This window comes from Entelurus aequoreus, linkage group LG27 (genome assembly GCF_033978785.1).
Source record: "Entelurus aequoreus isolate RoL-2023_Sb linkage group LG27, RoL_Eaeq_v1.1, whole genome shotgun sequence".
Taxonomy (NCBI): Eukaryota; Metazoa; Chordata; class Actinopteri; order Syngnathiformes; family Syngnathidae; genus Entelurus; species Entelurus aequoreus.
In genome coordinates this window covers 16,125,331-16,149,187 of record NC_084757.1, presented here as the reverse complement: position 1 = coordinate 16,149,187, position 23,857 = coordinate 16,125,331, and the positions used below count along the sequence as shown (strand labels likewise).

Below are 23,857 nucleotides of genomic sequence, written 5' to 3'. Positions count from 1 at the left end.
ATAATCTCCCACGGCACACCAGACTGTATTGTGGTTGAAAAACACTGATCTAAACAAACGAGCAAAACCACAACGGTTTCCCTTGTAGTTTCCAGTGCAGGTGTTTTTTAGGCAAAAAAAAAAAAAAGGCGTGGCGAGCGAGAGAGTGCTGGCTATTACTTCTGGTGTGATGTGTGGAGGTGTGACAGGATGCGAAAGAAAGGGAAGGGGGTGGAGGGTGAGGGGTGTCGTGTGTGTTCACCTCATCAGCAGGCCTTCCTGTGTTCACACCTTCACCTCTAATGAGCTCAGATGTGATCCAAAGGGGCTAATGACGGGGCCGACGCACTGTCATGCAAACACACACAATGCAAACATGTGCCTGAAAAGCTTTTATTGACACCTAATGCATCCAAAAGAAACATTGAATATTTGAGTGTTAATATACAGTCCAAAAATAAACCACCGTGCCTTCTATAAGAGGACGTCGCAGCCGACTCACAACTGTCACGGTTACACGGCGGTCCTCGTGACCTGAGAGGGGCACACGTGCGCCTCCTCAGACGCCGATGTCAGGCGCCAGTCTCTGCGAGGCGAAGAGCAGGTCGGGCACGTCGGTGGGCCTGAGCAGCCTATTGGACAGAACCAGCACCTGCACACACGACAACACACGCCATGGAATGGAAATAGGTGTCAGGTGCGACACACGTTGAGGAGAACGGGATATGGGGACTGGGCGGGAGGAATTGAGAATGTGCGACTGCTACTGCTGCTTTCGAAAGGTCTGGGAAGTTGGCAACCGACTGGAAAAGTTGCAGTCAAGTAATACTTGTAATAATGGGCCCCGTTCAGCAATAAGTTCCTAACTTTTCCTCTTATCTTTCTTCTTAACATACATATTCACATACTGTACATATACATTCACTGTACAAACATACATGTATACATACTGTACATATACAAGTACATATACATACACTCATGCACATAATCACGTTTCATCGAACATATATTAACGTTGTTGCCCTAGGGCAGGGGTCGGCAACCCAAAATGTTGAAAGAGCCATATTGGACCAAAAATACAAAAACAAATCTGTCTGGAGCCGCAAAAAATTAAAAGCCATATTACATGTCATGAGATATAAATTGAATTAAGATGACTTAAAGGAAACTAAATTACCTCAAATATACCTACAAATGAGGCATAATGATGCAATATGTACATATAGCTAGCCTAAATAGCATGTTAGCATCGATTAGGTTGCAGTCATGCAGTGACCAAATATGTCTGATTAGCACTCCCCACAAGTCAATAACCTCAACAAAACTCACCTTTGTGCATTCATGCACAATGTTAAAAGTTTTGTGGACAAAATGAGACAGAAAAAGAAGTGACATAAAACACGTCCTAGAAAGTCGGAGAAAGTTATGCATGTAAACAAACTACGGTGAGTTCAAGGACCGCCAAAATTAGTAGGACAAAACGGCGCTCGCCAAATACTCGAATCAGTGAGGCATGTTTAATATAAACAGTGTGATTTATAACAATTAGGGAGGTTTGTGTCATGTTTGTCCTCCTACAGAAACCATATTAAAACAAAACCTTTTTTTTCCCCCCTCATCTTTTTCCATTTTTCCTACATTTTTTAAAAAGCTCCAGAGAGCTACTAGGGCGGCGCTAAAGAGCCGCGTGCAGATCTAAAGCCGCGGGTTGCCGACCCCTGTCCTAGAAAGTCGGAGAAAGTTATACATGTAAACAAACTACGGTGAGTTCAATAACCGCCAAAATTAGTAGGACAAAACGGCGCTCGCCAAATACTCGAATCAGTGAGGCATGTTTAATATAAACAGTGTGATTTATAACAATTAGGGAGGTTTGTGTCATGTTTGTCCTCCTACAGAAACCATATTAAAACAAAAAAATGTTTTTTCCCCCCTCATCTTTTTCCATTTTTCATACATTTTTTAAAAAGCTCCAGAGAGCCACTAGGGCGGCGCTAAAGAGCCGCATGCAGCTCTAGAGCCGCGGGTTGCCGACCCCTGTCCTAGGGGAAACTGGGTAACACATGGCACACTGACAAAGCTTAACCTATAGTTACTATAACAATCTACAAGGTTAATATAGGTTGATTCTCTTTCTTCCCCTCCATTTTTCTGCATTATTTTGTATCTGTAGTTATCATTACGTATATGTATTGTTGCATTCGAAAAACTGTATTGTTGATAATAGAGGTAAATTATTGGTATTGTTCATGATCAATAGCGCTATTTCTATTGGTATTTGTAATGCTCCATTTGTAGTGTAATAATGCTCATTGTCATTTCTGTATTATTATTTATTTCGCTAACTGCTTCTTTGCTATCACTTTTACCATCATATTTGTACATGTCCTATTTGCTGATGTTGCTCTATTGTTGTTATTGTTGTTGTTGTTTTTGTCTCTCTGTCTAATCCCTCGCATGTCCCCACAATTCCCCCTCTGTCTTCCTTTTTTTCTCATTCTATCCCCTCCTGCTCCGGCCCGGCTGCACCAAATGATAATATAAATACATTTAATAAAGTCAAATACAAATAAGGCAACAAGAGAAGTATCCCACACTTCTCTTTTGTAAAGTAAATGTGAACAGCCGATATGGGCATCTACATCAACTATATGATTTGCCTGAGTAGCTGGACAGGACAAAAATAAATAAATAAATAAAATAAAAACTTTTGAGCGCTTTCTATCAGGCATGCAAAATAGTAACATTACCTGGAGGCAATCTGCTACAAATACCCATTGTTTGTCCGCCAAGTTCTTAAGCCGGGGCTAAGTCTGCATCTGGATTTGTCACCACGTGCAACAAAGGTACCAAAATATGGCATCGTTTGATTTGACGTTAATTGGTACCACGTAGTATCGACAGTATTTAAAAGTGCAGGATTCGGGACCCATCCCTAGTTGTAAAACAGTGAGAACAAACACAACCACAATTCCCTATGAAAGGCCCAGGTGCACATTAATCTTTTGTTTCTCATACCAAAAACATCTAAACAATATAGTACCGTATTTTTCGGAGTATAAGTCGCTCCGGAGTATAAGTCGCACCGGCCAAAAATGCATAATAAAGAAGGAAAAAAACATATATAAGTCGCACTGGAGTATAAGTCGCATTTTTGGGGGAAATGTATTTGATAAAAGCCAACACCAAGAATAGACATTTGAAAGGCAATTTAAAATAAATAAAGAATAGTGAACAACAGGCTGAATAAGTGTACGTTATATGAGGCATAAATAAGCAACTGAGAACGTGCCTGGTATGTTAACGTAACATATTATGGTAAGAGTCATTCAAATAATTGTAACATATAGAACATGCTATACGTTTACCAAACAATCTGTCACTCCTAATCGCTAAATCCCATGAAATCTTATACGTCTAGTCTCTTACGTGAATGAGCTAAATAATATTATTTGATATTTTACGGTAATGTGTTAATAATTTCACACATAAGTTGCTCCTAAGTATAAGTCGCACCACCGACCAAACTATGAAAAAAACTGCGACTTGTAGTCCAAAAAATACGGTACATGGATTTGCCCGAGTTAGCTACAACAAGAGCTGAAAACGTTATTTCTAGAGATGTCCGATAATATCGGACTGCCGATATTTTCGGCTGATAATGCTTTAAAATGCAATATCGGAAATTTTCGGTATCAGTTTCAAAATGATCGGTATCGGTTTCAAAAAGTAAAATGTATGACTTTTTAAAACGCCACTGTGTACACGGACGTAGGGAGAAGTCAATAAACCTTAAAGGCACTGCCTTTGCGTGCCGGCCCAGTCACATAATATCTACGGCTTTTCACACACACAAGTGAATGCAATGCATACTTGGTCAACAGCCATACAGGTCACACTGAAGGTGACCGTATAAACAACTTTAACACTGTTACAAATATGCACCACACTGTGAACCCACCCCAAAAAAGAATGACAAACACATTTCGGGAGAACATCCGCACCGTAACACAACATAAACACAACAGAACAAATACCCAGAACCCCTTGCAGCACTCTTCCGGGACGCTACAATATACACCCCCCGCTCCCCAACCCCGCCCCTCAACCCTGCCCACCTCAACCTCCTCATGCTCTCTCAGGGAGAGCATGTCCCAAATTCCAAGCTGCTGTTTTGAGGCATGTTAAAAAAAAAAAAGCACTTTGTGACTTCAATAATAAATATGGCAGTGCCATGTTGGCATTTTTTTTCTCCATAACTTGAGTTGATTTATTTTGGAAAACCTTGTTACATTGTTTAATGCATCCAGCGGGGCATCACAACAAAATCAGGCATAATAATGTGTTAATTCCACGACTGTATATATCGGTATCGGTAATTAAGAGTTGGACAATATCGGAATATCGGAAAAAAAGCCATTATCGGACATCTCTAGTTATTTCCTTATAAATAACGCGTTTGTCAAAGCAGAAGTTAGAAAATCCTCTTCTCTGTTCCCCTCAAACTCCTCTCCTGTGCGGACTTCCTGTCAACAGGTTGATGTCATTTGGCAAATGCCATTTCTTCATAGTCCGGCAAAGCCACTTCCTTTTATGGAAAGCGGCTGCTTGTAATTGGATTCTTTTTTTTTTTTGTTAGTGGGTAAAGAAACAAACGAGATGATAGATTGTTTTCAATAATATCGGGGTACGATGATTTCATGTGGTTTGCACACACTTGGCACCGGGCATGTTTGTGGTGGCGAGGTCCATGTTTCTTCGAGGACTGTGTCTACACAGTCTTGGCGTCACAAGCCGTATATTAGGTGCTAGACAAAAGCTTCGAGCTAGCGCGCATGTGTGTGTGTGTGTGAGGAGATGTTATATAATATTTATTCAGTTTCTGTGATTATAGGCGAGAAGCTTTGATCCAGCGCTGACCTCGCATTGCCCCTAACCTCATCCTCAAAGCCTTTTATTAAAACAAACCAACATGGCCGACCTCATCCCCCAGCCTCGGCTCAACCGCACAAAACACATTCATTTACATGGAAATACATCTCATGAAGGCAATCTCTTTTGGATGGCAGCCATCTTTGTATTAAGGTCAACATTTGTACAAAGTACTCACCACTGAAAGGACAGTTTCCTGGATTTTCAATGTTGTGCACTCACCTGAGTTCCTGGTTTTAAGGTAGCCACGGTCTCCTTGATGAGGCGGAGCTCTGAGGGCGTGACCCCGCCAACCAGGAAGAGGAAGAGGTGCGGGTTGTCGCTGGGATGTGGGCGGCTCACCTGCAGGTAGGGATGGCATAGGTCGGTTGTCAGGGCCTTATTCTCACGTTTGCATTCATTTGTATCCAGCCTTCGGACACGCCAGTGTTTCCCACACATTCATTTATATGTGGCGGCCCGCCACGAAAGAATTAAGGCCGCCACGTGTAGGATCAAGATTTTTGGAGCTCTTTGTTCAGTGGATCAGATGTTTGATGAAGCTTTGTGTCTATTTACCACCACTACTGTATTCTGTTTATTTGTTACTGACTGTGGCAGGACACCTCTGCCTCTGTTTCACTTTATGTTGCTGGTAAATAATATGGTTGTAGTAGTAATATAATAAATAAATGATAAATGGGTTATACTTGTATAGCGCTTTTCTACCTTCAAGGTACTCAAAGCGCTTTGACAGTATTTCCACATTCACCCATTCACACACACATTCACACACTGATGGCGGGAGCTGCCATGCAAGGCGCTAACCAGCAGCCATCAGGAGCAAGGGTGAAGTGTCTTGCCAAAGGACACAACGGACGTGACTAGGATGGTAGAAGGTGGGGATTGAACCCCAGTAACCAGCAACCCTCCGATTGCTGGCCCGGCCACTCTACCAACTTCGCCACGCCGCCCCCTTCATTGTCCATTCGTTTTTGGTGACTTTATATACTCTGGACCTAGACGTTGAGTCCACGACATACATGGCGGACAATAACTGATACATCAATGCATTCGCCATTTTCCGTAGTCTTCCCTCGACGGCCAGGTAATACAAAGCACACGCTACATTTTTTTAATCACATCCACGGGAGCCCGCATTCTCGTTGTCTCTCCTTCGACAAATGGACAAAGTTTTTCGGTAAGTAGAATCACAGCTGACCTGGACATTCGAAAGTTATTTTGCCGTTTGAAAAGTGTTGTATCCCAAATAGCTGCAATCGCTTTCTCTTAAGGTATTCATGTGTGATTTCCACAAGCGTCTGTACATGTAGAGGAAGGAGAAACACGGGCATGTCTGGATGACTCGCCTCCATCTTTCTAGTGTTTACCTACGAGTGGAAACAGGTTGCGTTCTTTCTGACGTCACTTCCTGTGTGGGGCGCGGTCTTTCTGGCGTCACTTCCTCTCCGAACTCAGTTTGTAAACGATCGATGAGTCTATACAAAGCTAAGAGCCGGAGATTCAAGAAATACACGGCGCACTTACCCGTGTAAAAAAAATATTCAAGGATGGGAACCTTAAACGCTGGTTTAGTGTGGCTGAAAGGGGGCTTAGGCTAAATAATTATTGGCTTAATGTAGAAAGGGCAAAAGTGCTTAAGCTGTGAATGAAGTCAGGCTCATTACTGAGGCGGACTTTGCTGTAACGCCTTTTTTTCCTAGGTTGTGTGAAAATACTGGAACATGACGTTTTACTAACACTTGAGAATGTCATTGAAATCTTTGAAAAAACACTTTGCATTTTTAAAAGATTGTATGAATCTCGGCAGTGCTTGTCATGGGAAGTGTGTTGCCACGGTGATGTAGTGCAGTGTTTCTTAACCAAAGGCCCATTGTTCAGAGGGCTGTATAGAGTATGGCCAACTCGGTTTCAAAGTTCACTCCAGTTTCAGTTCATTTTGAACATGCATACAATTACGATGTAATGCATCACATTTGTCCAGTTGTCTCATTACAGCATGTCCGAAAAGGAGTGGGAAGAAGTAGAGCTTATTTATTCCTATCGCCTTTCATATCATAGCAGTCTTAACCCATTTCTTTGTTCTCTGTAACAGAACAGTGAATACTTAAATATTAAATAAATATACCATAGGTAAGTACCGTAATTTCCGGACTATAAGCCGCTACTTTTTCCCCTCGTTCTGGTCCCTGCGGCTTATACAAAGGTGCGGCTTATATACGGCCTGTTCTTCTCCGACACCGACTAAGAGGATTTCGGTGGTTTTAGTACGCAGGAGGAAGACGATGACACAATGATTAAAGACTGACTTTTCATATACCGGTAGGCTGGTTATTTTGATAACGTACAGGCGAGCACTTTGTATTACTTTGCACCGTTGTATTATTTGTACTCTGCACGAATGCTGTTCGCCATGTCAAAGATGTGAAAGTTTGATTGAATGATTGAAAGATTTACTGTTAATAAATGGGACGCTTTGCGTTCCCAAACAGTCATCTCTGTCCCGACAATCCCCTCCGTGGTAGCAGGAACCCCTATATACTACGCTAATTACACATCAAAACCCTGCGGCTTATAGTCGGGTGCGGCTTATATATGGAGCAATCTGTATTTTCCCCTAAATTTAGCTGGTGCGGCTTATAGTCAGGTGCGGCTTATAGTCCGGAAATTACGGTAAACAACTATTAAATACATACATAATCATTGTCTAATTTTTTTTTCAAAAGCTTCAAGATATTTATGATAATTGTTCTTCTTTGTACTTTGTCAACACTTGTAGTGTGAACTTTTTTTTTTAAAGTGAATTATATTAGTGCTTTGTTTGATTTATTTGCTTAGTCCATTCCGTAATTGAATTCCACATACTGATATGCTAAATGTTTTAAGTGTTGTACGTGCATACAAATGTTGTAAATTAGATTTTCCTCTAAGGTTATATTTCTCCTCTTTTGTTGAGAATAATTATTGCACATTCTTGGGTAGCAGGTTATAGTTTGCTTTGTGTATAATTGTAGCTGTTTACAAATGCACCAAGTTGTTGAATTTCAATAAATAAAGGCTTTGTATGTTCTCTATATCCAACATTATGTATTATTCTAATTGATCTTTTTTGTAACACCGTTAATTAATGAAGCACACATTTGTAGTTGTTTCCCCATATTTCTACACAATAACTCAGATATGCTAACACTAGTGAGCAGTAGAGAATATGAAGCGATTTTTAATCCAGAACATATTTTTATTTATTTATTATTGACGCGTTTCTTGCTACTTTATGTTGTAATTTTTTTACATGAGATTTCCAAAAGATTTTATCATCTAATATCACACCCAAAAATGTGTTTTCTTTTACCCTTTCAATATTTACTCCGTCTATTTGTATTTGTGTTGACTTTCCCTTCTACTGTTACCAAATAGCATTATTTTAGTTTTGCTGAGATTCAAAGATAGTCTGTTTTTGTCAAACCATCTTTTTAATTTGTTCATTTCTTCTGTTATTATTTGTATTATCTTCTGTGTGTTCTCTCCTGAACAAAACGCAGTTGTGTCATTTGCAAATAATACTAACTTCAAGTTTTTTGTAACTTTACAAATGTCGTTTGTATAAAGATCGAACCATTTTGGTCCCAGTATTGATCCCTGAGGTACACCACAAGATATTTTCAGCTCTGTAGACATTTGTTACTATCTTCATGTATTGCCTCCTGCTGGTTAAGTAGCTTCTTACCCAGTTCAAGACCAACCCTCTGATTCCATACCGTTCTAATTTGTTTATTAAGATATTATGAATGAATGTGTAAAATGCTTTTGTTGAATCCATAAACACTGCTGCTGCGCACTGTTTACTTTCTATTGTGTTGGTGATCGCTTCCGTTATTTCGATTAACAATATTGATGTTGAAATATTGGCTCTGTATCCATATTGGTTGTCTGTGAGTGTTTCATTGTTATTTATGAATGTGTCCAATCTGTTTGATTGATTGATTGAGACTTTTATTAGTAGGTTGCACAGTGAAGTACATATTCCGTACAATTGACCTCTAAATGGTAACACCCGAATAAGTTTTTCAACTTGTTTAAGTCGGGGTCCACTTAAATTGATTCATGATACAGATATATACTATCAGATATATACTATCATCCTAATACAGACATCACACAAGATAATCACATTGAATTATTGACATTATTTACAATCCGGGGTGTGGTGGGGGGGTTAGGTTTGGTTGTTATCATCAGTCATCAACAATTGAGAACAGAGAAATGGATATTGGAACAGTGTAGGTCTGACTTGGTAGGATATGGACAGCAAGTAGTGGGCAGAGAGAGAGAGAGAGAGAGAGAGAGAGAGAGAGAGAGAGAGAGAGAGAGAGAGAGAGAGAGAGAGAGAGAGAGAGAGAGAGAGAGAGAGAGAGAGAGAGAGAGAGAGAGAGAGAGAGAGAGAGAGAGAGAGAGAGAGAGAGAGAGATCAGAAGGCATAAGAAAAAGTATCTGCATTTGATTGTTAGCAATCCGGGGAGGGTGTTAGTTTAGGGTTGTAGCTGCCTGGAGGTGAACTTTTATTGCGGTTTTGAAGGAGGATAGAGATGCCCTTTCTTTTATACCTGTTGGGAGCGCATTCCACATTGTTATGGCATAGAAAGAGAATGAGTTAAGACCTTTGTTAGATCGGAATCTGGGTTTAACGTGGTTAGTGTTTCGTTGTTATTTATGAATGTGTCCAATCTGTTGTTAAACAGTTTTTCAATCATTTTAGAAAATTGCGGAAGTAGAGAAACAGGTCTGTGGTTTGTAAACTGGTGTTTGTCTCCAGTCTTATAAATTTGGTATGACTTTTGCTATTTTCATTTTGTCTGGGAATTTGCCTTTTTGAAATGATAGGTTGCTGATGCATTTTAAATGTTCTGAAATCTCTTTAATAAACTTTTTTAATCTTTCCATATCAATTCCGTTACTATCAGTTGAGGTCTTGGATTTAAATTTTTTCACGAAATTGAAATTTCACGAGTGGATTTGTTGCACAGGTGGCATCCTATGACAGTTCCACGCTGGAAATGACTGAGCTCCTGAGAGCGGCCCATTCTTTCACAAATGTTTGTAGAAACAGTCTCCATGCCTAAGTGCTTGGTTTTATACACCTGTGGCCGGGCAATGTGATTAGGAAACCTGATTCTGATCATTTGGATGGGTGGACAAATACTTTTGGCAATATAGCGTGTTTGCTCACATGCATGGACCGTAGTCAAGTTATAGAATAGCTCGCCCACCAGTGTTAAAGGCCTACTGAAAGCCACTACTACCGACCACGCAGTCTGATAGTTTATATATCAATGATGAAATCTTAACATTGAAACACATGCCAATACGGCCGGGTTAACTTATAAAGTGCAATTTTAAAATTCCCGCCACACTTCCGGTTGAAAATCTCCTTTGGATATGATTTATGCGCGTGACGTCATAAAATGCACGGAAGTGTTTGGGCCCTATTGGACACAATACACAAAGCTCTGTTTTCTTCGACAAAATTCCACAGTATTCTGGACATCTGTGTTGGTGAATATTTTGCAATTTGTTTAATGAACAATGGAGGCTGCAAAGAAGAACGTTGTAGGTGGGATCGATCGGTGTCTTAGCGGCTAAGTACAATACTTACAGCAACACAACAAGGACTACTTACCCTGATAGAAGACGCCTAGCTGATGCTTGCCGCCAAACCCACGGATAAAGTCCTTCGTCGCGCCGTTGATCGCTGGAACGCAGGTGAGCACGGCTGTTGATGGGAAGATGAGGGCTGGCTGGCGTAGGTGGAGCGCTAATGTTTTATCATAGTTCTGTGAGGTCCGGCTGCTAAGTTGCTAAATTAGCCTTAACGTCGTTAGCAACAGCATTGTTAAGCCTTACCAGGCTGAGAATTTTTAACCGTGTAGTTACATGTACATGGTTTAATAGTATTTTTGCTCTTCTGTCTATCCTTCCAGTCAGGGGTTTATTTATTTTGTTTCTATCTTCATTTGAGAACGATGCTAGCACGTTAGCTCAGTAGCTAAGTGTGTCACGGATGTATTGTCTTGGAGATAAAAGTCACTTTAAATGTCCATTTCGCGTGCTCGACTCTCATTTTCAAGAGGATATAGTATCCGAGGTGGTTTAAAATACAAATCCGTGATACACAATAGAAAAAGCAGAGAGTACATAGTTCTGTGAGTTCCGGTTGCTAAGTTGCTAAATTAGCCTTAGCGTCGTTAGCAACAGCATTGTTAAGCCTTACCAGGCTGAGAATTTTTAACCGTGTAGTTACATGTACATGGTTTAATAGTATTTTTGCTCTTCTGTCTATCCTTCCAGTCTGACTAGACCCGCTCATCGGCAGTGCACCTTATAATCCGGTGCGCCCTATGGTCCGGAAAATACGGTACACTTGTGTAGCTGTAGCAGAGAAGAGCGTTCCAAAGCTGAAACTAATGAAAACCTATTGAGGTCCTCTATGTCTGGTGTGTTGAGGGCGCCAAAGGGGACGGAACTCAATTTTAAAGTAATTAAGTAATCACATTAGTAAAGTCATATGTCTGGTAGAGTTAGTCAAAAGCAGGGGTCCCCAAACTATGGCCCGCGAGCCGGATACGGCCCCCAGCATCCAAAATCCGGCCCGCGGGAAGTCCCAAGTTTAAATAAAAAAAAAAAAAAAAAACATTTTTATTTTTTTATTTTTATTTTTTAAAATTTGTCCTTACTAGTCCATTTTCTACCGTCTGCATTTTACCATCGATAACGTGACATGCAGCAAGTACGCTCTTTAAAGGCCTACTGAAATGAATTTTTTTTATTTAAACGGGAATAGCAGATCCATTCTATGTGTCATACTTGATCATTTCGCGATATTGCCATATTTTTGCTGAAAGGATTTAGTAGAGAAAATCGACGATGAAGTTCGCAACTTTTGGTCGCTGATAAAAAAAGCCTTGCCTGTACCGGAAGTAGCGTGACGTCACAGGTTGAAAGGCTCCTCACATTTCCCCATTGTTTACACCAGCAGCGAGAGCGATTCGGACCGAGAAAGCGACGATTACCCCATTAATTTGAGCGAGGATGAAAGCTTCGTGGATGAGGAAGGTGAGAGTGAAGGACTAGAGTGCAGTGCAGGACGTATCTTTTTTCGCTCAGACCCTAACTTAGGTACAAGGGCTCATTGGATTCCACACTTTCTCCTTTTTATATTGTGGATCACGGATTTGTATTTTAAACCACCTCGGATACTATATCCTCTTGAAAATGAGAGTCGAGAACGCGAAATGGACATTCACAGTGACTTTTATCTCCACAACAATACATTGGCGAAGCTCTTTAGCTACAGAGCTAACGTGATAGCATCGGGCTTAAATGCAGATGGAAACAAAATAAATAAACCCGTGACTGGAAGGATAGACAGAAAATCAACAATACTATTAAACCATGGACCTGTAAATACACGGTTAATGCTTTCCAGGCTGGCGAAGCTTAACAATGCTGTTGCTAACGACGCCATTGAAGCTAACATAGCTACGGGACCTCGACAGAGCTATGCTAAAAACATTAGCTATCCACCTACGCCAGCCAGCCCTCATCTGCTCATCAACACCCGTGCTCATCTGCGTTCCAGCGATCGACGGAGCGACGAAGGACTTCACCCGATCATAGATGCGGTCGGCGGCCCGGAGACGGAGGAAGTCAAGGTGAGGTCGGCGGCTAGCGCGTCTGCTATCCATCTCAAAGTCCTCCTGGTTGTGTTGCTGTAGTCCGCCGCTAATACACCGATCCCACCTACAGCTTTCTTCTTTGCAGTCTTCATTGTTCATTAAACAAATTGCAAAAGATTCACCAACACAGATGTCCAGAATACTGTGGAATTTTGGGACGGTTCAACCATTGACGTCACGCGCAAACGTCATCATATCGAAACATTTTCAGCCGGAAGATTGCCGTGAAATTTAAAATTGCACTTTATAAGTTAACCCGGCCGTATTGGCATTTCATTTCATCATTGATGTATAAACTATCAGACTGCGTGGTCGGTAGTAGTGGGTTTCAGTAGGCCTTTAATGGATTATTACACACCAGGGCAAAATAGAAACAGAAACGACGACTCAAAATAAGCCACTGCATAATGAAGGGACTCTAAAAAACTTGCAATAAGTGCGTTTAAGGTGTTAAGACACATTTTGTTGCTCGTCCTTCACTCCTCCCTGCCTTATGCTTATGTGGATTGGGATAAGCGAACCTGCGAGCGGCATGCTTAACCGCAGCTGCCCCATGAGGCTGCTTCGCCTCCAAAGCCAGTCGTCTTCACACCCTAGTGTCACGGCGGGCAACACGTGGACACGTAAGCAGGTCTCCACGCCCCCCTTCTCATTTTACCCACACAGATACACACGGGGAAGCGGTCACAGACATTCAACAACATGATGTGTATTGTCAGTTTGAACAGTGGGGGTGCGGCCTCCGTGTCTGCGGCGTGTGATTGGCTCAGGGAGAGATGCAGGGGGCGGAGGGTGCGGCTGGCGTACCCGAGGAAGCCAGGGTGGCTGTACACGTGAACGCGGCAGCCGGCGGGAGCGAAGCATGTCAGGGATGAGTCGACATGTGTTGCCGTTGTCTCCTGCTCGCATGCTGTGTTTGTGTTTGGTGTTTTGGTAAACGTGTTTTCCTGACGAGGTGACGTTCGTTCATGTGCGGGAAAAATCAGCGTGAGTCGGACCATGTGTCTGGCCACGGGACACACAGGGGGAGGGGCTTATGGAAGGATGTTTTTTTTTCTTCTTGATCTACACCCACCAATCACAACATTAGGTACACACAGAGATACAATACAAGAGCTGTATTAAAAATCTTCCATTACAAATTAAGTATTACGATACACACTTTTGACCAGGGGTCCCCAAACTTTTTGACTCCGGGGCCGCATTGGGGTAAAACAATTTGGCTGGGGGCCGCGCTATGTATATATATATATATATATATATATATATATATATATATATATATATATATATATATATATATATATATATATATATATATATATACACACATATATATACATATATACATATACATATATATATATATATATATATATATATATATATATATATATATATATATGTGTATGTATATTATATATATATAATATGTAAATGTGTGTGTGTGTATATATGTATATGTCTATGTATATATATATGTACATGTGTATATATGTATATATATATGTATATGTGTATATATGTGTATATATATGTATATATATATGTGTATATATGTGTGTATATATGTGTATACACATATTTTGTTGCCTGAGTTTTATATGTATATATATATATATATATATATATATATATATATATATATATATATATATATATATATATATATATATATATATATATATATATATATATATATATATATATATATATATATATATATATATATATATATATACATATATATATATACACACACTACCGTTCAAAAGTTTGGGGTCACATTGAAATGTCCTTATTTTTGAAGGAAAAGCACTGTACTTTTCAATGAAGATAACTTTAAACTAGTCTTAACTTTAAAGAAATACACTCTATACATTGCTAATGTGGTAAATGACTATTCTAGCTGCAAATGTCTGGTTTTTGGTGCAATATCTACATAGGTGTATAGAGGCCCATTTCCAGCAACTACCACTCCAGTGTTCTAATGGTACAATGTGTTTGCTCATTGGCTCAGAAGGCTAATTGATGATTAGAAAACCCTTGTGCAATCATGTTCACACATCTGAAAACAGTTTAGCTCGTTACAGAAGCTACAAAACTGACCTTCCTTTGAGCAGATTGAGTTTCTGGAGCATCACTTTTGTGGGGTCAATTAAATGCTCAAAATGGCCAGAAAAAGAGAACTTTCATCTGAAACTCGACAGTCTATTCTTGTTCTTAGAAACGAAGGCTATTCCACAAAATTGTTTGGGTGACCTCAAACTTTTGAACGGTAGTGTGTATATATATATATATATATATATATATATATATATATATATATATATATATATATATATATATATATATATATATATATATATATATATATATATATGTATTCATACATATATATTCCTCGCGCACTAATTGACTTAAAGGCCTACTGAAACCCACTACTACCGACCACGCAGTCTGATAGGTTATATATCAATGATGAAATCTTAACATTGAAACACATGCCAATACGGCCGGGTTAACTTATAAAGTGCAATTTTAAAATTCCCGCCACACTTCCGGTTGAAAAACTCCTTTGGATATGATTTATGCGCGTGACGTCACAAAATCGACGGAAGTGGTTGGACCCCATCGACCCGATACAAAAACCTCTTCTTTTCTTCGACAAAATTCCACAGTATTCTGGACATCTGTGTTGGTGAATCTTTTGCAATTTGTTTAATGAAAAATGGAGGCTGCAAAGAAGAACGTTGTAGGTGGGATCGATCTGTGTATTAGCGGCTAAGTACAATACTTACAGCAACACAACAAGGACTACTTACTACGCCTAGCCGATGCTTGCCGCCAAACCCACGGATGAAGTCCTTCGTCGCGCCGTCGATCGCTGGAACGCAGGTGAGCACGGCTGTTGATGGGAAGATGAGGGCTGGCTGGCGTAGGTGGAGCGCTAATGTTTTTATCATAGTTCTGTGAGGTCCGGTTGCTAAGTTGCTAAATTAGCCTTAGCGTCGTTAGCAACAGCATTGTTAAGCCTTACCAGGCTGAGAATTTTTAACCGTGTAGTTACATGTACATGGTTTAATAGTATTGTTGATCTTCTGTCTATCCTTCCAGTCAGGGATTTATGTATTTTGTTTCTATCTGCATTTGAGAACTATGCTATCACGTTAGCTCAGTAGCTAAGTGTGTCACCGATGTATTGTCATGGAGATAAAAGTCACTTTGAATGTCCATTTCGCGTGCTCGACTCTCATTTTCAAGAGTATATAGTATCCGAGGTGGTTTAAAATACAAATCCGTGATCCACAATAGAAAAAGGAGAGAGTGTGGAATCCAATGAGCCAGCTTGTACCTAAGTTACGGTCAGAGCGAAAAAAGATACGTCCATCACTGCCTCTCTAGTCATTCACTGTAACGTTCCTCATCTACGAATCTTTCATCCTCGCTCAAATTAATGGGGTAATCGTCGCTTTGTCGCTCCGAATCTCTCGCTCCATTGTAAACAACGGGGAATTGTGAGGAATACTAGCTCCTGTGACGTCACGCTACTTCCGGTACAGGCAAGGCTTTTTTTATCAGCGACCAAAAGTTGCGAACTTCATCGTCGATTTTCTCTACTAAATCCTTTCAGCAAAAATATGGCAATATCGCGAAATGATCAAGTATGACACATAGAATGGATCTGCTATTCCCGTTTAAATAAAAAAAAATCATTTCAGTAGGCCTTGAAAGAGCGTACTTGCTGCATGTCACGTTATCGATGGTAAAATGCATTTTTAGACAATATGATTTGCCTGAGTGGCTAGGAGACGGTAGAAAATGGACTAGTAAGGACAAATAAAAAAAAAATAAAATAAAAATAAAAAAACAAAAAAATAAAAATGTTTTTTTAAAAAAATATTTTGAAACTTGGGACTTCCCGCGGGCCGGATTTTGGACGCTGGGGGGCCGTATCCGGCTCGCGGGCCATAGTTTGGGGACCCCTGCTTTTGACTAACACTACCAGACACATGACTTTACTAATGTGATTACTTAATTACTTTAAAATTGAGTTCCGTCCCCTTTGGCGCCCTCAACACACCAGACATAGAGGACCTCAATAGGTTTTCATTAGTTTCAGCTTTGGAACGCTCTTCTCTGCTACAGCTACGCCTACAGAAGTGTACCGTATTTTCCGGACCATAGGGCGCACCGGATTATAAGGCGCACTGCCGATGAGCGGGTCTAGTCAGGTTTAATTTCAAACAAAAGGCGCATTAAAGGAGTCATATTATTAGTATTTTTTTCTAAATGTAAAATACTTCCTTGTGGTCTACATAACATGTAATGGTGGTTCTTTGGTCAAAATGTTGCATAGATGATGTTTTACAGATCATCTTCAAGTCGCTTTCTGACAGTCTCTTCAGGATGCGCCGTTTTGTGGGTGGTCTTATTTACGTGGCTTGCCTTCGGCGAATCCGGCGGCTTTTCTGGGTGTTGTTGATAAATGGCTTTCACTTTGCATAGTAGAGTTTTAACTTGCACTTACAGATGTTGCAACGAACTGTAGTTACTGACAGTGGTTTTCTAAAGTGTTCCTGAGCCCAAGTGGTGATATCCTTTACACATTGATGTCGGTTTTTGATGCGGTACTGCCTGAGGGATCGAAGGTCCGTAATATCTTCGCTTACGTGCAGTGATTTCTCCAGATTCTCTGAACAATTTGATGATATTACCGACTGTAGATGGGGAAATCCCTAAATTCCTTGCAATAGCTCGTTGAGAAATGTTGTTCTTAAACTGTTCGACAATTTGCTCACGCAAGGCCCAAAACATCCTAAGGGACCCATCTCACCCTGGACATAAACTTTTTGAACTGCTGCCCTCGGGCAGGAGATACAGGACAATAAAATGCCGGACAAACAGATTTAAGAACACTTTTTACCCGAGAGCAATAATGTCGCTGAACACAAGACAATAATGACTGCATGTGAGCTTTGTGCTTGGTATTTTTATGTATTTTTATCTATTTATCTATGTTCTTATGTTTTTATGTGTTATTATGAATTTGCACTAAATTAGTTTTGCTTACAATTTCGTTGTACAACGTACAATGACAATAAAGATATATTCTATTCTATTTGTTCACAAAGTGGCGACCCTCGCCCCTATCCTTGTTTGTGAATGACTGAGCATTTCATGGAAGCTGCTTTTATACCCAATCATGGCACCCACCTGTTCCCAATTAGCCTGTTCACCTGTGGGATGTTCCAAATAAGTGTTTGATGAGCATTCCTCAACTTTCTCAGTCTTTTTTGCCACTTGTGCCAGCTTTTGTGAAACATCTTGCAGGCATCAAATTCCAAATATTTGCAAAAAATAACAAAGTTTTCCAGTTCGAACGTTAAGTATCTTGTCTTTGCAGTCTATTCGGTTGAATATAAGTTGAAAAGGATTTGCAAATCATTGTATTCTGTTTTTATTTACCATTTACACAACGTGCCAACTTCACTGGTTTTGGGTTTTGTATTTCCAGTAAGGCACATTGAAAAGGATATTTGAAAAAGCAACATGAAATAAATAAATCTGTGAACGATAGCCACCATTATAAGGGCAAGTGGGATCAATAATAAGAAAATATGGTGTCGTTTGTGGTTAGTTTTCATGTAACAGTTTGTTTTTTTCCACAAAAAAATGAGTAGCCGTGCACGGTTGTCGTAGGACAGTGACGTCATTGTGGTTTGAACGTAAAAAGCAAACAAAAGTGTGGAACATTGTGGCATTAAGGCAACATGAAGAAACCATTAGGCGGTAGAGGGCGAATCTCATACTGTGCTTCATAGGTGGAAATGTAAAATGCAGCGTTGTTAAGTGAGGACTGCAGAATGAGTCAAAAGTCTTGCACACGAAGCACTTAAGATCCCGACAAACACATTTACTCAGATGACAGCAGCTCCCCCGGCTTCTATTATGGTATAGACCAGTGGTTAAAATAAGTGGAGCACATATCTGCCCATATACATACACTAAGTTGGCTTTCATAGTCCGTCTGTGCTGGTGGCGTTGGCGGCGGCCAGGTCTCCTCATTTGAGTAAAATCAGGCCACGGTTATGTAAGCCGTCTAATTCGTGCTTCCCAAGGGTAACGATCACTCTAAGCAGGCCCAGATGTGGGATAAACACACTTTGGATGGCTGATATTTATTTCCCACAAGGCCACAGATACATGTGTATTGCAGGAAAACATTTGGGCAAAAATATTAACATAACCCACAACTCGAGGTCTGTGTACCCGAGCCTCCCACTCTTGTTCGGGGATGCTGACGAACCAGCAAAATGGACTATTTGTTGGCTCATTTCACACAGAACCCAGTGAGACGAGACATTGTCGTAACAGAAAATTAGCATCTACAAAACCCAAAACCAGTGAAGTTGGCACGTTGTGTAAATGGTAAATAAAAACATTTGCTAATCCTTTTCAACCTACATTCAATTGAATAGACTGCAAAGACAAGATACTTAACGTCCGAACTGGAAAACTTTGTTATTTTTTGCAAATATTAGCTAATCAATTTGATGCCTGCAACATGTTTCAAAAAAGCTGGCACAAGTGGCAAAAAAGACTGAGAAAGTTGAGGAATGTTGCTTTTTCAAATATCCTTTTCAACGTGCTGCGGCCTTTCTGAAATACAAAACCCCAAACCAGCGAAGTTGGCACGTTATGTAAATGGTAAATAAAAACAGAATACAATGATTCGCAAATCCTTTTCAACCTATATTCAATTGAATAGACTGCAAAGACAAGATACTTAACGTTCGAACTGGAAAACGTTATTTTTTGCAAATATTTGGAATTTGATGCCTGCAAGATGTTTAAAAAAAGCTGGCACAAGTGGCAAAAAAGACTGAGAAAGTTGAGGAATGCTCATCAAACACTTTTTTGGAACATCCCACAGGTGAACAGGCTAATTGGGAACAGGTGGGTGCCATGATTGGGTATAAAAGCAGCTTCCATGAAATGCTCAGTCATTCACAAACAAGGATGGGGCGAGTTTCATCACTTTGTGAAAAAATGTGTGAGCAAATTGTCGAACAGTTTAAGAACAACATTTCTCAACCAGCTATTGCAAGGAATTTAGGGATTTCACCATCTACGGTCTGTAATATTATCAAAAGGTTCAGAGAATTTGGAGAAATCACTGCACGTAAGCGATGATATTACGGACCTTCGATCCCTCAGGCGGTACTGCATCACAAAGCGACATCAGTGTGTAAAGGATATCACCACATGGGCTCAGGAACACTTCAGAAAACCACTGTCAGTAACTACAGTTCGTCGCTACATCTGTAAGTGCAAGTTAAAACTCAACTATGCCAAGCAAAAGCCATTTATCAACAACACCCAGAAACGCCGCCGGCTTCGCTGGGCCCGAGCTCATCTAAGATGGACTGATGCAAAGTGGAGAAGTGTTCTGTGGTCTGACGAGTCCACAATTCAAATAGTTTTTGGAAACTGTGGATTGTTACAGGTGCAAAGTTGAAAAGCCAGCATCTGTGATGGTATGGGGGTGTATTAGTGCCCAAGGCATGGGTAACTTACACATCTGTGAAGGCACCGTTAATGCTGAAAGGTACATACAGGTTTTGGAGCAACATATGTTGCCATCCAAGTAACGTTATCATGGACGCCCCTGCTTATTTCAGCAAGACAATGCCAAGCCACGTGTTACAACAGCGTGGCTTCATAGTAAAAGAGTGCGGGTACTAGACTGGCCTGCAGTCCAAAATGTGTGGCGCAATATGAAGCCTAATATACCACAACGGAGACCCCGGACTGTTGAACAACTTAAGCTGTACATCAAGCAAGAATGGGAAAGAATTCCACATGAAAAGCTTCAAAAATTGGTCTCCTCGGTTCCCAAACGTTTACTGAGTGTTGTTAAAAGGAAAGGCCATGTAGCACAGTGGTAAAAATGTGTTGCTGCCATTAAATTCTAAGTTAATGATTATTTGCAAAAAAAAATAAAGTTTCACAGTTCGAACATTAAATATCTTGTCTTTGCAGTCTATTTAATTGAATATAAGTTGAAAAGGATTTGTAAATCATTGTATTCTGTTTTTATTTACCAATTACACAACGTGCCAACTTCACTGGTTTTGGGTTTTGTAGCGTGATATACTGTATATGTTTACTCATTTTTGGCACATGACTGCAAACGACATTTGTGGCATCCCCTGTGGTTTGTGGTCAAAATGCATTTGACCACGCCGTGCTGGCATACACGTTGTAAAAATATGTTCAATGGTTTATCATCATTTGACAAAAGCTTAATGATTTACGAACAATTAGGTGCTAAGTCCTGTCTGTTCCCCTGCAAAAACATTTAATTTTGTTTGATGTTTTTCAACCATTCTTGCTCAACTTTTACACCATGTCCAAATTTGGTAGTGATTCGACTTTACTCCAGACTTGTGCAATATTCCGAATGTAGAATTTAAAATCAATAAATATAAAGAATTGTAATTTCGATTTAACTGTTGAATTGGAATTACAGGTTGTAGAATTAAAATACCGTATTATTCGGAGCATAGGGCACACCGGATTATAATGCACACTGCCGATAAATGGTCTATTTTCGATCTTTTTTCATATAAAAGGGCGCATTAAAAGAGTCATATTATTATTTATTTTTTTCTAAATGTAAAACACTTCCTTGTGGTCTACATAACATGTAATGGTGGTTCTTTGGTCACAATGTTGCATAGATGATGTTTTACAGACCGTTTTCAAGCCGCTTTCTGACAGTCGCTACCGGATGCGCCGTTTTGTGCGTGGTCTTATTTACGTGGCTCACCTTCGGCAGCGTCTTATCCCCGTCATCTTTGTTGTAGCGGTGTAGCGTGCAAGGACGGGAGTGGAAGAAGTGTCAAAAGATGGAGCTAACTGTTTTAATGACATTCAGACTTTACTTCAATCAATAACGGAGCAGCATCTCCTCATCCGGAAACAACAACACCGGAAATGTGTCCCGTGAAAAAACGTCCGACTGGAACTCTAATAACTAAAGTTCCTTGGGTGGGTAATGTAAACTCACTACACCGGTATGTTTTAGCGCTTTCATGGCAAGTTTACTGACAGATATAAGTAAGAACTTTACACTACTTTATATTAGAAATGGCAACAGCGGAGGATGAATGTCACATAACAAGAAGATAGAGAAAAAAAAGAAGCTTATCTATTACGGTGTCTGCACGGAATACAAAGGCGGACGCACACATTTTTTCAGGATTTATGCAGATCCCAAATACAGATCAGCAAATACCAGAAGGTAAAAAAGTTTCTTTTGCATAATATTGCAAAACAAAATGCTAGATAATATGTCTTACCTTATACACACACCGTAATAATACTCGTATGTAGAAGCACAGTACAATCCATTAAGCGGTGTGGCTTCATAGCTTACCAAAGACGTACTAAAACATTTTGATAGATTTTTGAGCACCGTGTGTAATGTTCTGAATTTTCAATGGAACATATAAAATGTTGGTGTTCTTTACTTGAGTCATATTGCCGTCATAGTGCAGTCTACACGTATCTCTTACAACTGGACAACGTTTTTTATAAGTTGCCATCCCATCCCGCCTTTCTTACACCTCTTATTCCACCAACGAAGATTGAACATTTCCGCCTTGACTTATGGACGGCTCACCTTCATGAACATGCTGAATCCTGTCTTCAGGAGGTCCGTGAGGCCCCCGGACATGTGCTCGATATCGGGACACTCGTGTCTGTCCGGGTGGAAAACCTCCTCCAGGATCTGTCGCAGGAATGGCCGATAGGTCGCCTGTCAAACAGAGGACGAAACACAAAAGCTAAGAGTGAAAATGTGCGGCTGCAGCAGCATTTATGGATCTCAACAAAGCCAACACATTGACAAAACCTCCAAAAAACCTGACAACCTTTGACTCTCTTGCAACTCCTAAATTTTTTTGCGTTTGTTAGATGATCAGTAGAACTTGGCTACAACTAGCTTCTGTAAACATACCAGAGGTGGGTAGAGTAGCCAGAAATTGTACTCAAGTAAGACTACTGTTACATTAGAGATTTATTACTAAAGTAAAAGTAAGGAGTAGTCACCCAAATATTTACTTGAGTAAAAGTAAAAAGTATGTTGTGAAAAAACTACTCAAGTACTGAGTAACTGATGAGTAACCTGTTCGTTTAATGATGACGGCAACAAATAATGCACAGAAACATAAAAATAGCAATGAGCAAATTCAGAGCCAGGAATATCTCTTAAGCAACTAAAACAATAATATATATTAAATAATAATACATTAACATAAAAAAAATTAAGGCAAATTGAGCCACAATAACTTAACAGCACAATAGGCTCAGTAGGCAGAGATTACAAAGGAAAATAACAAGTTAGCCTTTACGCAAACCATAAACTGATAGGTGTGGGCTGCACCTGGGAACACACTGTGCACTTCTGATTGGTGTTTCTATGCATGCATGAGTGTGTGTGCGACTGTGCGTGTGAGTGTGCGTGTCTCTGTCTGTCTATGAGGCTGCTGTGCGTTAATAAATGTCTCCACACGATGTACATTTGACAGTGATTCATAGCAGGGAAGCTAACATCAGCCTTTGGTGACAGCCAAAATATATACTAATGTTACTTACCGCGATGTGCTTCCTCAAATTTGACGTTGAGTTCATGTAAGCTTAAGCTTGTTAATCATGTGACCGCCTGGCTCTGTTTGATTGGTGAAACGGAGTCAAACGTCACCAGTGACTGTATTTGATTGGTGAAAGGCAGCCATGCGATAGATTCTACTTTGAAGGTCTGTCTGACAAACCAAAACAAACAAAGCGTGCATTAACAGATCGATAAAAATCAGTAGCGAGTAGCGAGCTGAATGTAGATAAACGGAGCGCAGTAAAAGTAGCGTTTCTTCTCTATAAAATATACTCAAGTAAAAGTAAAAGTATGTTGCATTAAAACTACTCTTAGAAGTACAATTCATCCCAAAAGTTACTCAAGTAGATGTAACAGAGTAAATATAGCGCGTTACTACCCACCTCTGAAACATGCAAACTAGTTTACATACAGTTAGCAGAATTACTTGCTAGAAAACAGTAATCTTGTATTCACATAAGGAACACCTGGAGCTTAGATACAGTTAGCTTGTTAGCATAGAACAGGGGTGTCCAAACTTTTTCCACTG

General features: G+C 40.1%; 1 protein-coding gene across 1 annotated transcript in view; it reads right to left on the bottom strand.

The window, feature by feature from the left end:
* Positions 1–356: 356 nt before the first annotated feature.
* Positions 357–23,857, bottom strand: part of scfd2 (sec1 family domain containing 2) — a 352,539-nt gene continuing 329,038 nt past the window's right edge. The window contains exons 8-10 of the mRNA XM_062038370.1: positions 22,339–22,473; positions 5,137–5,256; positions 357–631 (exon numbers count right to left, since the gene is read on the bottom strand). Coding sequence (XP_061894354.1) covers positions 539–631; positions 5,137–5,256; positions 22,339–22,473 — 348 coding nt within the window. The 3' untranslated portion in view covers positions 357–538. The remainder of the gene's footprint in view (positions 632–5,136; positions 5,257–22,338; positions 22,474–23,857) is intronic.